The sequence below is a fragment of the Oncorhynchus mykiss genome, chromosome 16, assembly GCF_057628025.1.
Source record: "Oncorhynchus mykiss isolate SJ-2025 chromosome 16, ASM5762802v1, whole genome shotgun sequence".
NCBI classification, from domain to species: Eukaryota; Metazoa; Chordata; class Actinopteri; order Salmoniformes; family Salmonidae; genus Oncorhynchus; species Oncorhynchus mykiss.
In genome coordinates, this window is record NC_143037.1 from 26204333 (window position 1) to 26221636 (window position 17304).

Here is a 17304-nt window from a genome sequence, read left to right on the forward strand (position 1 = left end):
TTCGATCACTGAATTCCAATGGTATCTCCAACAAGCACAGTGACATTAGGCTATGGGCAGTGTGCATCATTCTGAATCAGAGTCCTCTTAAAAAAAAAAAATGGAGCTCATTTCAGATCTGTGATTTCTTCAAGGAAGGGAGGAATGAAGGATGCATTTCCTCACGCCATCTGAGCAGGGTGGCAGGTAGCCTAGTGGTTAGAGCGTTGGACTAGTAACCGAAAGGTTGCAAGATTGAATCCCTGAGCTGACAAGGTCATTCTGCCTTGAACAAGGCAGTTAACCCACTGTTCCTAGGCCATCATTGAAAATAAGATTTTTTTCTTAACGGACTTGCCTTGATAAATTAAAAGGCAAAAAAAAAAAAAAGGCCATCAAGATAAACACCAGAGTTTATTGGGACAAGTGTCAATGACATTAATTCAGTCATTAGGTTATGGACAGTGTATCATTCCGTATCGGAGTCCTCTTCAGAACTGGAGCTAATACTGGAGCACCCTGACCAATTCTCCTTTTCCATCATATGTTCGGCTTCCTGAAAAGGTACATAAGATCACTTATGGCGGATTGTCCCAAAATAAAGGCTTAATGAATTTAAAAAAAAAAGGTGTCTAATCTAACCTCATCAGAGTCATCTTCATCACTGGATGTGTCGATGTTGTCATCCTCCGAGTCCTAGAGAGAAACATGCGGACACTGGCTGAAATCCTCATTGGACATTAGTGAGGGACTTAACCCTTACATTGAAATGATGCCTAACCCTATAGGCCCTGGTCAAAAGTAGTGCAGGATGCCATTTGGGACACAACCCATGTCAAATTAGGATTCCACCCCATAGGAGCACTTGTTGCAGTACTGTTGGTATGTATTAGAAATATTAAATAAACAATACCCAATGAATGCTCCAGGAGTTTTATTGTGCAATGCCTCGACCCGAAGGTCTTCGTCAGGCTGATGTTGTACAAAGAAACAACTAGAGCATTTGTCAGCGTGCAGGTATCCAATCTTTACAACCTGTTTACTTTTTGAACCCAGCACCTGCAAGTCATTTGATGTGCATACACTGTTTGAAATTATATACACACACAGTGCATTCGGAAAGTATTCAGACCACTTTACTTTTTCCAAATTGTGTTACTTACAGCCTTACTCTAAAATGTATTAAATCGTTTTTCCCCCCTCATAAATCTACACACGATAACCCATAATGACAAAGCAAAAACAGGTTAATTTTTGTTGCAAATGTATAATAATATTTTTTTTTACTGAAATATCACATTTACATAAGTATTCAGACCTTTCTCCGTACTTTGTTAAAGCACCTTCGGGATTACAGCCTCGAGTCTTCTTGGGTACGAGACGTTTCCAGCTACAATAGTCCTTTACAACATTAACAATGTCTACACTGTGCTTCTGATCAATTTGATGTTATTTTAATAGACAAAAAAAAAATAGCTTTTCTTTCTAAATAACCACAAACTTTTGAACAGTAGTGTATGTAAATAAGGTATTTTTTTTGCAAACATTTCTAAAAACCTGTTTTCGCTTTGACATTATGGGGTATTATGAGTAGATTGATGACAAAATTTTTTTTTTAATACATTTTAGAATAAGGCTGTAACGTAATAAAATATAGATAAAGTCAAGAGGTCTAAATACTTTCCGAAGGCACTGTATGTATCTGCCAGTAACTGAAAAGGTTGCTGGATCGAATCCCCAAACTGACAAGGTAAAAACCTATCCTTCTGCCCCTGAGCAAGGCAGTTAACCCAATGTTCCCCGGGCGTGGATGACGTGGATGTCGATTAAGGCAGCCCCCCCCCGCACCTTTCCAATTCAAAGGACTTGGGTTAAATGCGGAAGACACATTTCAGTTGAATGAATTCAGTTGTACAACTGACTAGGTACCCCCCACCTTTTTGCATTTTTACTCCTAAACTTATTTAGGCTTGCCATAATAAAAGGAGTTGAATACCATGCAAGACATTTCAGCTTTTCATTTTTTATGAATTTTGAAAAACATGATTCCACTTTGACATTAAGGGGTATAGGGTATGACAAAAAAGTACACATAATGTTTTAAATTTGGGCTGCAACACAACAAAATGTGGAAAAAGGCAAGGGGAGTGAATACTTTCTGAAGGCACTGTATCAGAACATGTCTTTTGCTGTCACGTTGTGGTGTTGTGGAGGTGATAACGTGTGGTGTGTTAACTTACTGATGTTCTGCCCTTCTTTGCCATCCATCTCTGCTCTGGGTTGTCGAGGATTTTCAATTTCTGAAGAACAAGATACAACATCAACCCTAAAGAGAACTCACGCCAATCGAGACAGACAGACAGCCAGAGACACACACACACACACACACACAAAATCCGTGGTGCCGGGAAATCGCGGAATCAGACAGTAAAACAGAATTCAAGAAGAATCTAAAATGTATTGAACTAGGGAATCAACTAAATGTATTGAAAATTAAACTTCCCCAAGTTTATTATAAGACATGAACAGAATGTATCCGTGATTCGTATTTCCTGCAACTTTCTGAAGAGGCAAAGAGAACTCCACGTCTGTGTATGACCGGTGCGCTCGTCTACCACTTTGTGTAGACGTTAGTGATGAAGCTAATGAAAAAACTCAATTAAAATGTTAACTACAAAGTAGCCTATGCTTACCTGACAGAATGATACCATGATTATTTGCATCAATCAAGAGGGTATTTGTTTCGCAAACTCTACCATCACGTGTGCTACAAAAACACAGCTAAACAACAGCCTCTTGCTAGGTCCGCACTGGAATTAAAGGTTCACTAACTACACCCAAAAATCTAAATTCCTTCTAGGCCTAAAAAGTGGTAACCTGATGTGGTTTAAGAATTGTTGTGGACATACAACATCCAATTTAATTTTTTAAATTAAAAAAGTGTGCTTTTGAGAGGGAAAACCGGAACAACTGGGGTAAATGGAAACCTGCAAAAACTAAATGGAGAAAAGGGAATTTGGGGAAAAATAAACAGAATCGAGAAAAAAAAATCTAACATTTTATAGGGCCTTATCTATATACACACACACGCCTCAATTTCCTCTCGGTTTTATCTCTACTTACATTTGGGTTTTGATCCAAGTACTTTGCCTGTTCCTTTGTGGACAAGGTCTGAAAAATGTTAAATAGTAAGACCACCAGTTAACAGTCGAAACTTTACAGATAGACCACAACTCACAACAGTGGTCATATTTAAATATAAAAGAAAGAGGGTTAGTCCCAAATGGCATCCTATTCCTAAGTGCACTACTTCTGACCAGAGCTCTATGGGCCCTGATCAGAAGTAGTACACTGTATAGGGATTAGGGTGCCAAGTGGGAAACAACCAGAGTGACTGGACTTTACATTAAACCAGCTGCACAGCTCTACTTGGTACTCCCTAACCCTCTCCTGGGCTATTCTCTGGTAGTGCTCCTTTTCCTTCTGGGCCAGCTTCTTCCACAGTGGGCTGACCATGGTCATGCACGTCCTGAAGCTGAGGTGGCTCGATTTGGCTCTCAGCTCCGCCATCTTCTCGCTGTAAAATACTGCTTGACCCCGCCTGTTCGGGGGGGGGGGGGGGGGGGGGGTCAGTGAAGTGGAGAAAGGTTTTCAAAAGCTAGAAGTTGGGGTCACACTCAATGCTGTCACTGGGGAATTGGAGGGAAAATGACTGAATATTTTTCGAAAGGCATATAATTTCCTCTTATTCTGATACATCTGCACAGCACAACACTATAAGAAGTAAGTCTTTCAGAAGTATTTTCACAAACTCAGATAACTTAGAAAGAGAACAGTTGTGCCACAACCAGCGATACTCACTCAGGTGGTTTCTTAGGCTCGCCTTGAAACTTATTTTTCGTCCCTTTTTGTGCAGCCAACGTTGAGGTCTGCATGCTTTTTCTGTTCTCCAATAGAATGCGCTCCTTATCTGTCACAGTCTGAATGGACAAAAACACACACACACACGTCATGTTTCTGACAGCATTATGACCACATTATGACTAAAGGCCACGATACAAATGGTCATTTTTGGGGGCCAATATTGCTGCGCAATGTTAAGGAATCCTTAAACCATTTGTGCAAATGTATAATAAAAAATACAACTGAAATATCACATTTACATAAGTATTCAGACCCTTTACTCAGTACTTTGCTGAAGCACCTTTGGCAGCAATTACACCCGCAAGTCTTCTTGGGTATTACACTACAAGCTTGGCACGCCTCTATTTGGGGAGTTTCTCCCATTCTTCTCTGCAGATCCTCTCAAGCTCTGTCAGGTTGGATGGGAAGAGTCGGTGTACAGCTATCTTGTCCCGAAGTCATTCCTGTGTTGTCTTGGCTGTGTGCTTAGGGTCATTGTCCTGTTGGAAGGTGCACCTTCCCAGACTGAGGTCCTGAGCACTCTGGAGCAGGTACTTTTCTCTGTTCATATTTCCCTTGATCCTGGTCCCTGCTGCAGAAAAATATCCCCATAGCATAACGCTGCCACCACCACCATGCTTCATCATAGGGATGGTGCCAGGTTTCCTCCAGACGTAACTATTTGGCCTGAATGCCAAGTGTCCAATCTTGGTTTCATCAGACCAGAGAATCTTGTTTCTCATGGTCTGAGAGTCCTTTAGGTGCCTTTTGGTACATTCTAAGCGGGCTGTCGTGTGGCTTTTTCTGAAGAGTGGCTTCCGTCTGGCCACTTTACCATAAAGGCCTGTGGCGGAGTGCTGCAGAGATGGTTGTCCTTCTGGAAGGTTCTCCCATCTCCACAGAGGAATTCTGGAGCTCGGTCAGTGTGACCATCTGGTTCTTGGTCACCTCCCTGACCAAGGCCCTTCTCCCCCGATTGATCAGTTTGACCGGGCGGCCAGCTCTAGGAAGAGTCTTAGTGGTTCCAAACTTCTTCCATTTAAGAATGATGGAGGCCACTGTGTTCTTGGGGACCTTCAATGCTGCAGAAATGTTTTGGTACCCTTCCACAGATCGGTACCTCGACACAATCCTGTCTCGGCGCTCTATGGACAATTCCTTCAGCCCCATTGCTTGGTTTTTGCTCTGACATGCACTGTCAACTGTGGGACCTTACATACAATCGTGGCCAAAAGTTTTGAGAATGACACTAAAAATAATTTTCAAAGTCTGCTGCCTCAGTTTGTATGATGGCAATTTGCATATACTCCAGAATGTTATGAAGAGTGATCAGATGAATTGCAATTAATTGCAAAGTCCCTCTTTGCCATGCAAATGAACCGAACCCCCCCCAAAAAAATTCCACTGCATTTCAGCCCTGCCAAAAAAAGGACCAGCTGACATGTTGTCAGTGATTCTCTCGTTAACACAGGTGTGAGTGTTGACGAGGAATAAGGCTGGAGATCACCCTGTCATGGTTATGGTTACCTGCAAGGAAACACGTGCTGTCATCATTGCTTTGCACAACAAGGGCTTCACAGGCAAGGATATTGCTGCCAGTAAGATTGCATGTTAATCAACCATTTATCGGATCATCAAGAACTTCAAGGAGAGCTGTTGTGAAGGCTTCAGGGAGCCCAAGAAAGTCCAGCAAGCGCCAGGACCGTCTCCTAAAGTTGATTCAGCTGCGGGATCAGGGCACCACCAGTACAGAGCTTGCTCAGGAATGTCAGGTGTGAGTGCATCTGCACGCACAGTGAGGTGAAGACTTTTGGAGGATGGCCTGGTGTCAAGAAGGGCAGCAAAGAAGCCACTTCTCTCCAGGAAAAACATCAGGGACAGAGTGATATTCTGCAAAGGGTACAGGGATTGGATTGCTTGAGGATTGGGGTAAAGTCATTTTCTCTGATGAATCCCCTTTCCGATTGTTTGGGGCATCCGGAAAAAGGCTTGTTCGGAGAAGACAAGGAAAGTGCTATCATCAGTCCTGTGTCATGCCAACAGTAAAGCATCCTGAGACCATTCATGTGCGGGGTTGCTTCTCAGCCAAGGGAGTGGGTTCACTCACAATTTTGCATAAGAACACAGCCATGAATAAAGAATTGTACCAACACATCCTCCAAAAGCAACTTCTCCCAACCATCCAGGAACAATTTGGTGACAAACAATGCCTTTTCCAGCATGATGGAGCACCTTGCCATAAGGAAAAAGTGATAACTAAGTGCCCCGGGGAACAAAACATCGATATTTTGGGTCCATGGCCAGGAAACTCCCCAGACCTTAATCCCATTGAGAACTTGTGGTCAATCCTCAAGAGGCGGGTGGACAAACAAAAACCCACAAATTCTGACAAACTCCAAGCATTGATTATGCAAGAATGGGCTGCCACCAGTGGATGTGGCCCAGAAGTTAATTGACAGCATGCCAGGGTAGATTGCAGAGGTCTTGAAAAAGAAGTATCAAAACTGAAAATATTGACCCTTTGCATCAACTTCACGTAATTGTCAATTGTAATTAAACTTCAGTATTCCATAGTAACATCTGACAAAAATATCTAAAGACACTGAAGCAGCACACTTTGTGGAAATTAATATTTGTGTCATTCTCAAAACATTTTGCCATGACTGTACATGATTCCATGTGTTATTTTCATAGTTAATGTCGTCACTATTATTCTACAATGTATTAAATAGTAAAAAGAAGAGAAAACCCTTGAATGAGTAGGTGCTCTAAAACTTTTGACCGGTAGTGTATATTATATTATTCCATGTCCATATGGCTCATTATTGTGCCAGTATCTCACACCCCACTCTGTTACCAGCAACATTTCTCAGAAATATTGCCTCAAAATTGCTAGTGTATCAGTTTAAGTGTTCACCTAACATGCTAATCAGTCATTACAAACATAGACCGTTTTTGAAATTAAGAGAAAACTTACACACAAAACTTGGTTCATGTTGACCTCGTATTCTTTCTTTAACTGAAAAATGAACACAGAAAGTTGAATTGGAGGTCAGACATTTCATGTCTGTCTTCACAATAAGAGATTAAAAGAGCAGCTTCTCAACAGACTTGCCCCCAAACATGAAAATACATATGAAATACCAAAAAGGGTTGAACGGAGCATGCATTTTCTCCAATTAACCTTGTCACAGCGTCTCTGGTAGGCTTCCTTTTCACTCTTTGTCATTTTTTTCCAGCGCTGGGAGCAAATCACCAAATACTGGGTGTTAGGGAATCCCTCTCCCAGTATGGTGGCTTTCTGTTCCTTACAGAAAAGGTTGTAACCCTTCCTAAACCACAAACACATGGTTAACTCAACCTTAAAAAGGCAGATATGACCACAAACTCCATCACTGTAAATGTGACATGGACATTTACAGTGCATTGAGAAAGTATTCAGACCCCTTGACCTTGTCCTGATTTTGTAACATTACAGCCTTATTCTAAAATGTATCAAACCCCCCCACACACAATCTAAAAACAATACCCCAAACTGTTTGACATTTTGGCAACTTCATTAAAAAAAAATACAAATCTGAAATATCACATATACATACACTACCGTTCAAAAGTTTGGGGTCATTTAGAAATGTCCTTGATTTTGATAGAAAAGCAAATGTTTTGGTCCATTAGAATAACATCAAATTGTTCAGAAATACACTGTAGACATTGTTAATGTTGTAAATGACTATTGTAGCTGGAAACGGCAGATTTTGAATGGAATATCTACATAGGCGTACAGGCACCCATTATTAGCCACCATCACTCCTGTGTTCCGATAGTACGTTGTGTTAGCTAATCCAAGTTTCTGATTTTAAAAGGCTAATTGATCATTAGAAAACCTTTTTGCAATTATGTAAGCACAGCTGAAAACTGTTGGTCTAATTAAAGAAGCAATAAAACTGGGCTTCTTTAGACTAGTTGAGTATCTGAAGCACTACAGGCTCAAAATGGCCAGAAACAAAGAACATTCTTCTGAAACTCGTCAGTCAATTCTTGTTCTGAGAAATCAAATGTATTTATATAGCCATTCTTACATCAGCTGATATCTCAAAGTGCTGTACAGAGCCCCCGCCTAAAACCCCAAACAGCAAGCAATGCAGGTGTAGAAGCAATGAAGGCTATTCCATGCAAGAAATTGCCAAGAAAGAACTCGTACAATGCTGTGTGCTACTCCCTTCATAGAACAGTGCAAACTTGCTCTAACCAGAATAGTAAGAGGTGTGGGAGGCACCGGTGCACAACTGAGCAAGAGGACAAGTACACTAGAGTGTCTAGTTTGAGAAATAGACGCCTCGCAAGTCTTCAACTGGCAACTTCATTAAATTGTACCCGCAAAACACCACTCTCAACGTCAACAGTGATGAGGCGACTCCGGAAAGCTGGCCTTCTGGGCAGAGTTGCAGAGAAAAAGCCATAAGGCCAGCATCCCGGAGTTGTCTTTTCCCTGTTGACCTTGAGACTGATGTTCTCTCTGTTCATCTTTCCCTCAATCCTGACTAGTTTCCCAGTCCCTACAGCTGAAAAACATCTGCACAATGCTGCCACCACCATGCTTCACCGTAGGGATGGTGCCAGGTATCCTCCAGATGTGACACTTGGTATTCATGCCAAAGAGTTCAATCTTGGTTTCATCAGACCAAAGAATCTTGTTTCTCATGGTCGGAGTCCTTAAGGTGTTGTTTGGCAAATTCCAAGCAGGCTGTCATGTGTCTTCCGTCTGGCCACTCTGCCATAAAGGCCTGAGAGCGGAGTGCTGCAGAGATGGTTGTCCTTCTGAAAGGTTCTCCCATCTCCATAGATGTACTCTAGAGCTCTCTAAGAGTGACCATCGGGTTCTTGGTCACCTCCCTGACCAAGGCCCTTCTCTCCCGATTTCTCAGTTCTCCCCCGATTATTCAGCCAGCTCAAGGAAGAGTCTTAGTGGTTCCAAACTTCATCCATTTAAGAATGATGGAGGCCACTGTGTTCTTGGGGACCGTCAATGCTGCAAAAATGTTATGGTTACCGTACCAAGATCTGAGCGTCGAAACAATCCTGTCTCGGAGCTCTACGGACAATTCCTTCGACCTCCATGGCTTGGTTTTTGCTCTGACATACACTGTCAATTGTGGGACCTTATATAGACAGGCATGTGCCTTCCCAAATCATGTCTAATCAATTGAATTTACCACAGGTGGACTCCAATCAAGTTGTAGAAACATCTCAAGGAGGATCAATGGAAACAGGATGCACCAGAGCTTAATGTAGAGTCTAATATCAAAATGGTCTAAATACTTATGTAAATAAAGGTATTTGTTTATTATTTATAAATTTGCCTGTTTTCACTTTGTCATTATGGGGTATTGTGTAGATTGATAAGGGGGAAAAATGAAGACATTTTATAAGAAGGCCGTAACGTAACAAAATGTGGAAAAAGTCAAGGGGTCTGAATACTTTCTGAATGCACTGCATATTGAAAACGTATCTATATTTGGAAAATGAATTGGCACTCATGCAAAAACTCTGTAAAAGGCATGAGTGGACTCAATGTTGGAGAGCTGCTGACTTACGGAACAGTATACTTGTGTGAAAATAAAAATACTGTAAATATGCTCATAATAATTGTATGGGTTAACACCAATATTCTAGCCTTAAGAAGGCACTGTGCCGAAACGTTGTTCACACACTAAATTATTGGGAGCATATTTAGAGAATGTGCGACTATCTTTCTGTTTACTCATGCAACAGTTACTACTTTGGCAAAGGTAGCCCTTTATGGTAAAGGTAGGCCCAGTGACTTACGGTGGGGGTTTGTCAGGTTTGCCGTCTGCCAAGTCCTTCAACAGTCTCTCACTCTTGCGTAGAAGTGGCGTATGCTTGGCCTTCCGACTCCCGTTATTCTCTGGGTGCTCTTCCATCTCCTCCTGCAACATGAGAGTTGTTCATGGTTGAGTGATTCATGTGATGCAAAAATCAACAACCCAAACCATAAATGTGTCCTGGAACTTTGCATTGTGGAACATTGTGATGGTGAACATATTGTTAGCTTCTAATTCTCAGAGTAAAAACCTCATCAGACACTATGAAAGCTTAACCAAGTTTACTCTTCCCAGAGGATCAATACAGCTGCATGAGACAAAACATGGTTTCCACCAACACAAGTATATATACTCCAATTTAAATGCACTCCTCCTTCTCTCCAATCCTTATATATTTTATGGTTCGACAGGAAGACGAAGTGACGGGGTAATAAACAGCTCCTCCTCCCTTATGACCTGACCTCAACCCCCTTGATGCCTAATCCATAGCTCTCCACCCGTATCACCGATAGCACTCCCGTGATTGCCTCCCCTCTACCCAGCACATTCCAAAGCCATCTGGGCTCCTACAGATAACCATTAACTTCTGATGTAAAAACCAGTCTCCATCACTCCTCACATACTATAGTATTACTCCTGATGTATCGTGTCTCTGGTATAACAATGTTCCAAGTTTGACCCAGAGTCTAACAATATACTGAACAAAAATATAAACGCAACATGTAAAGTGTTGGTCCCATGTATCATGAGCAGAATTAAAAATACCCCAGAAATGTTCTGTATGTACAAAAAGCTTATTTTTTCTCAAGTTGTGCACAAATTTGTTTACATCCCAGTTAGTGAGCATTTCTCCTTTGCCAAGTAAATCCACATCAAGAAGCGGATTAAACAGCATGATCATTACACAGGTGCACCTTGTGCTGAGAACAATGAAAGGTCACTTGTGCAGTTGTCACACAACGCCACAGATGTCTCAAGTTTTGAGGGAGCATGCAATTGGCATGCCGACTGCAGGAATTTCCACTAGAGCTGTTGCCAGAGAATTGAATGTTAATTTCTTTACTATAAAGGCACCACCAACTTTGTTTTAGAGATTTTGGCAATATGTCCAACCAGCCTCAGAACCGCAGACCACATGTAACCAGGCCAGCCCAGGATCTCCACTTCTGGCTTCTTCACCTGCGGGATCGTGTATGATCAGCCACCCGGACAGCTAATGAAACTGAGGAGTATTTCTGTCTGTAATAAAGTCATTTTGTGGGGAGAAACTCATTCTGATTGGGTAGGCCTGGCTCCCAAATTGGTGGGCCTATGCCCTCCCAGGCCCACCTATGGCTGCGCCCCTGCCCAGTCGTGAAATCTATAGATTTGGGCCTAATGAATTGATTTCAATAGACTGATTTCCTTATATGAACTGTAACTCAGTAAAATATTGTATTCTAGGCCATAAACACATCAGCAAAACACCCACCTTCTCATACTGTGTCTGCTGCTCCAGAGAGCGATTGATCCACTTGAGTTTCTCCTCGTCAGGTAGCTTGGACCAGCGCATCTTCTGCATAATACTCTGCCTGATACAGTCTTTTTTGGCCTGTGGATAGAGACATGATGCTATATCACCTGCAGTTCATGTGTTTCTTATGCAATGTTTCATCAGCAAGACTGACCTGTATAAATAACAGTTAAATTAAATTAATTGTGTATTGGAACAGTCAGTGGGAGGTCAGGATAATCAGTCATTCCTTTATATAAAGAATATGCCAAAACATATTATAAGTTGTTTAGTAGAAGCAGATTGCTGAACTCTGAAGACACATCGGCCTTTGCTGATTAACATCTCCCACCCCTCCACTAGCTAGCCTTGTAATATATTTCAAAAAAACAAAAAACAAGCCTTGAACAGATTACATTAGATTGGTTGACAGCTATGACACTCACACCTGGGTTGGCTCGAAGGAATTCCATCCTCTCGTGGCGGTACCAGAGCCCGTGGGGTGTGAGGGGCCCTTTTATGTTCTTTAAAGAGTCTCTCTGTACCTTCTTCCCACCAGAGTTCTCTTTCCTGGAGGAGCATTGGTTCAGTTGAGACTTTAGAATGTCAAAACAACAAACAAACATGCATCTATGACATCAAGAGAGCAACAGACAGCTCAATACATTTTTACCTCAACTCCCTCATGCGTTTCTCATACATTTCCTTCTCTTTCTGGAACTTCGCAATATATTTTGCCTATAAACCAGAAATAGGAAGTAATCAACCAGTCAGTCAAGTGTATAGGTCACAAAGGTTTCTTAGTCTACATCAATACCTCAAACCAAAGAATTTGAGGATAAATAAATTGCGCTATAGCAACTTGAAAATGGGAGATCATTCCCATTGTGACTATAAAAAGCCGTTCACACACTGACACACCTTCTTGTGCTCTGGGAGCTCATTATACTTCTCATTCATTAACTTAAAGAGTTCAGGGGGTGTCATTTCAGGCTGCTGCTTCTTAAACTTTTTAAAGTTCTCTTTGGAGAAGATGCTGTTTGACGGGGTAGGTCTCCTTGGAAAGTCAGGGTGTATCTGCAAAAGAACAGAGAAGATTTCTCAAATATGTTAAACATCCCCTTTGAAGTCCTACTCCAGTCTCCTTTTCAGCTAATTTACCACCCAATTCACTTTACAAAAGGCACATCTCTGACATGGCACAAGTATAGGGGGTGGGCCTTTCCTCTTTTCTCTCAATTGCTCCTCTATTGTTCTCCAAGCATGGGGGAGGTCGATGAAAACCAGATGGCACCATCAGACCAACTCCTTGAATGGCCTACTCCATGAAATTTGCGCTTGTGTCTAAAAAAAACACATTTTTTTTTTCACCCTTGTACATTATTGTATTTATACATAAGATATTGTTTTTCCAACAGGAACAGTTCAAATCCTAATGATGGAAAATAACTTTAAAAAATTACCAGTTTGCCACTTGACTATAGAAAAGAAAAAGAGAGCCGCACTGTTCCTAGGCTGTCGTTCAAAATAAGATTTTGTTCATCACCGACTTGCCTAGTTAAATAAAGGCTTAAAAATAATAATAATCCCACCCCTGGTTAGCCACTAAAGGCTTAAAAAGCCAAACACAACATCTGCCAATTAATTTCTAGCACTATTGCCCGTCTGTGTAGTGCGCGCATTTGTCTATCACTCTCAGTGTAGCCAGTTGATGTGATAACCGTCATCGGTTGACGGAAATACTTTCCCCAAAACCATCTAAATTAAATGTTAACTGCAAAGTAGGCTTACCTGGCAGAAGCACAGGACCAATGCTAGTCCAGCACATTAGATGCACATTCCTCACTCACTAGATGCACAATTAAAGAAAATCAAAATTTGTTTGTTTTCTTCTAGACCCCCCTTAATTGTTTATTAACCATTATTTTACCACGTACAGTACCAGTCAAACGTTTGGACACACCTACTCATTCAAAGGTTTTTCTTTATTTTTTAAAACTATTTTCTACATTGTAGAAAAATAGTGAAGACATCAAAACTATGTAATAACACACATGGAATCATGTAGTAACCAAAAAAAAGTGGTGACAGCTTTGCACATGCTTCTCTCAACCAGAATCATTAGGTAGTCACCTGGAATGCATTTCAATTAACAGGTGTGCCTTGTTAAATGTTAATTTGCGGAATTTCTTTCCTTCTTAATGCGTTTGAGCCAATCAGTTGTGTTGTGACAAGGTATACAGAAGCTAGCCCTAAAAGACCAAGCCCATATTACAGCAAGAACACCTCAAATAAGCAAAGAAAAACGACAGTCCATTACTTCAAGGCATGAAGGTCCGTCAATGTGGAGCATTCCAAGAACTTTTAAATGTTCTTCAAGTGCAGTCGCAAAAAACATCAACTTCTATGATGAAACTGTCTCTCATGAGGACCACCACAGGAAAGGAAGACCCAGAGTTACCTCTGCTGCAGAGGTTAAGTTTATTGGAGTTACCAGCCTTAGAAAATGCAGCCCAAATAAATGCTTCAGAGTTCAACAGTCATCTCAACATCAACTGTTCAGAGGAGACTGTGTGAGTCAGGCCTTCATGGTCGAATTGCTACAAAGAAACCACTACTAAAGGACAGCAATAAGAAGAAGAGACTTGCTTAGGCCAAGAAACACAAGCAATGGACATTAGACCAGTGGAAATCTGTCCTCTGGTCTAATGAGTCCAAATTTGAGATTTTTGGTTCGAACTGCCATCTCGGTGTGGGTGAACGGATGATCTCAGCATGTGTGGTTCCCACTGAGAAGCATGGAGGAGGTATGATGGTGCTTTCCTGGTGATACTGTCGTGATTTTTTAGAATTCAAGGCACACTTAACCAGCATGGCTACCACAGCGATGCACCATCCCATCTGGTTTGGGCTTAGTGGGACTATAATTTGTTTTCAACAGGACAATGATCCAACACCCCTCCAGGCTGTGTAAGGGCTATTTGACAAAGGGGAGGAATGGAGTGCTGCATCAGATGACCTGGTCTCCACAATCACTCGACCGCAACCCAATTGAGATGGTTTGGGATGATTTGAAGGAAAATCAGCCAAAAGTGCTCAGCATATGTGGTTACTCCTTCAAGACTGTTGGAAAAGCATTCCAGGTGAAGCTGGTTGAGAGAATGCCAAGCTTGTGCAAAGCTGTCATCAAGGCAAAGAGTGGCTACTTTGAAGAATCTAAAATATAAATACATTTTTATTTGTTTAACACTTTTTTGCTTACTACATGATACCATATGAGTTATTTCAAAGTTTTGATGTCTTCACGTATTGTACAATGCAGAAAATAGTAAAAATAAAGAAAATCCATTGAATGAGTAGGTGTGTCCAAACTTTTGACTGGTACTGTATATTAACAGAAAACATAGTGCACTACTTTCTCTTGGAACACTAAGGATGGGGAAGAGTTGCAGGGGGGAAGAGAACAATGTCCCTATTTGAAAGCTAGAGAATAATTAGTAGCTTGCTATGTTTCATTTTTTTTTAAGTAGCTCTCATGTTAGGAAAGGTTGGAGATCCCTGTTCTACTCTATTACTTTAAGCGGCATTCTATAGGTTGAAAAGGGACATTTACAGGAGTTAGACAGAGTTCTCACTTACCTTCCAGTTCTGGCCCTGGAAAGGGTTTTCAAAGGCAACCTCAGCTTCAGTGACCAGCTCTGCTAGAGAACGAACCTTGCGCATCTTAGAGAGAAACACAGAGATAGTATGTTTTGATAGTATCCCGTGTGGCTCAGTTGGTAGAGCATGGTGCTTGCAACATCGGGATTGTCAGGTCGATTTCCACGAGGGACCAGTACGAAAATGTCCGCTCTGGATAGGCGTCTGCTAAATGACTAAAATGTAAATGATAAGACATGACTTTGTATATCTCTGTACTAAGTTCATGTGAACCAATGTATGAATATTTTGACTGGCATTTCATATCCCATGAGAACCAAGAACAAACGTACAAGAGTAGCCTAACTAATTTACTTAACGGATAGCAAGGTAGCTCTGATGAAACGCTGTCTGTCTCAGGAGAAATTGCTTATCCTGGTCCCAGATATGTTAGTGCTGTATAGCCAACTCAGCTATAGAGTGCAACAGATCTGGGACCAGGCTAGGGTTTCTAGGCCAGAAGTCACCCACCTTTTTTGATAGTTCCTTCCACTTCTGATGACACATCTGTGGAGAGTAGGGACCAAAAGCCACCTTGTCCCACTCCAGTGTCCTCTCCCCTTTAGTGTAAATACTCATGTCACCTTTGGGAATGTTTTCTTTGATACCATGCAGGAGCGTTATCAGGTCCTCCCTACCCCAGGCTGTAACCAAAGGACAGACATAAACAGATGACCAACCAGTCGGTCAGACAGCAAACCAGTCAGACTGATGTCTAAGAAATCAAACATACGACCAACCAGAGAGAGATATGTATCGACAACAGTGATAGACAGCCATATAGACAGACAGACTGACAACCACAACTAGACAATGACCAGTCAGACAGAACCAACTATTCAGACAAACAGTCCACAGAAGAGACAGACAAGGGGCAATGACAGAGTGACAGGCAAAACCTTACTGCATTTCTAGCTAATTTACAGTGAACAAAGATAAACATGCCTAATTGAGCTACATACAAAATGGTTGCTTGAACTCTTATCCAAAATGCACAGCTCAATGATCCCAGCCACCTGGTCAAGTCACTTCACACCCCGGGGACAGTTAGTCAAGTCTTGAAAAAAACCCTTCATACATTACTTACCTTCTTCTTTATCACATGTCTCCATTTCTTCTTCCTCTGTAAAGTCCATCACAAACTAGTGGCGATGTTTGCACGACTAATAGCCCTTTGAATGCTGAAACACAACTAGCGGCTATGTGAGTAACGTTTGCTAGCTCAGTTGCTAAAGAACCACATGGCTATTTAGAATTCATTCGTGTGGTGATTGTAAGCACGTGAGACGTTCCCCTTTCATGGTCCTGGTGCAAGCAATAACGTCTAGCTAAATTAAATACTACAATGCATAAAGAAATTATATACATGGCTAGCTAAAGTTGAGAATTTTCATTGGGATAGGCTATACGGAAACGCCTGGTGCCGAAATTGATGACGTAGGTTGCGCAGTTGAAACTGGGAGTCGAGTGGAGACGATTGTAATTCGGTTCACAGTCGAGTCGTCCTGATGAGCCCTCCCCAGCTAGGTCTATTATGCTAAAAGCAGCAGCATGGCGCTAGTTAACGCTTATAAAAGTGGGAACAATTGAGAAATAACCATCTGGAATATGGATGTCACCTTGACATGCCAGTGTATTTCTGAAAACAGGTTGCATACGGAGTTGCCGTCTTGTCAGATAGGTTAACGTTAGTTAATTAACAAACAACAAATGTGGCATAGTAATAAGTAAGCGAGAAGTAGCTAGATAGTGTTGCTAATCTGGCCAAAATGACAGCTAATTATCACATGTATTGTTTTTGTAGTCCAATAAAAACAGAATGACTCTGAAGTTCACAGTCTGAACACTCCCAAAAATTATTGCTGAAGTTTCTAGCCACAGGTTAGCTGGAGAGGGCTCATTATGACAACTGACAAAACTCAGCTGAGAACCGAATCCGTTCGTCCCAATGATTTATATCAATAAAATCAAAAGTATTTATAAAGCCCTTCTTACACCAGCTGATGTCACAAAGTGCTGTACAGAAACGCAGCCTAAAACCCCAAACAGCAAGCAATGCAGGTGTAGAAGCACTAGATGTATATATAAAAATAGGCTATATTGTAAACATTTATCAATACAAAAATGTGATGTTTTCTTAATTTAAAGGTTAGGGTTATGCATAAGGTTAGCATAGTGGTTAAAGTTAGGTTTGAAATAAGATTTTAAGAAGATAGAGCTCCTGAGTGTCGGGGGTCTATCACAACCGGGCGTTATCCGGGGTCCCATATGGCAGCACACAATTGGCCCAGCGTCTTCTGGGTTGGGGGAGGGTTTAGCCGGGGTAGGCCGTCATTGTAAAATAAGAAATTGTTCTTAACTGAATTGCCTAGTTAAAATAAAAAAATA

At 41.5% G+C, this 17304-nt stretch overlaps 1 protein-coding gene across 1 annotated transcript; it reads right to left on the bottom strand.

The window, feature by feature from the left end:
- Positions 1 to 374: 374 nt before the first annotated feature.
- On the bottom strand, positions 375 to 17304 carry LOC110491739 (nucleolar transcription factor 1-A). The gene is made up of 16 exons (XM_021565427.3): positions 16004 to 17304; positions 15388 to 15560; positions 14857 to 14940; positions 12139 to 12294; positions 11891 to 11955; positions 11664 to 11787; positions 11197 to 11316; positions 9709 to 9830; positions 7067 to 7214; positions 6860 to 6901; positions 3841 to 3959; positions 3385 to 3580; positions 3103 to 3150; positions 2220 to 2279; positions 622 to 675; positions 375 to 535 (listed from the first exon to the last, which is right to left on the bottom strand). The coding sequence occupies exons 1-16, from the start codon at positions 16050 to 16052 to the stop codon at positions 449 to 451; spliced, it is 1647 nt and encodes a 548-aa protein (XP_021421102.1). The 5' UTR covers positions 16053 to 17304; the 3' UTR covers positions 375 to 448.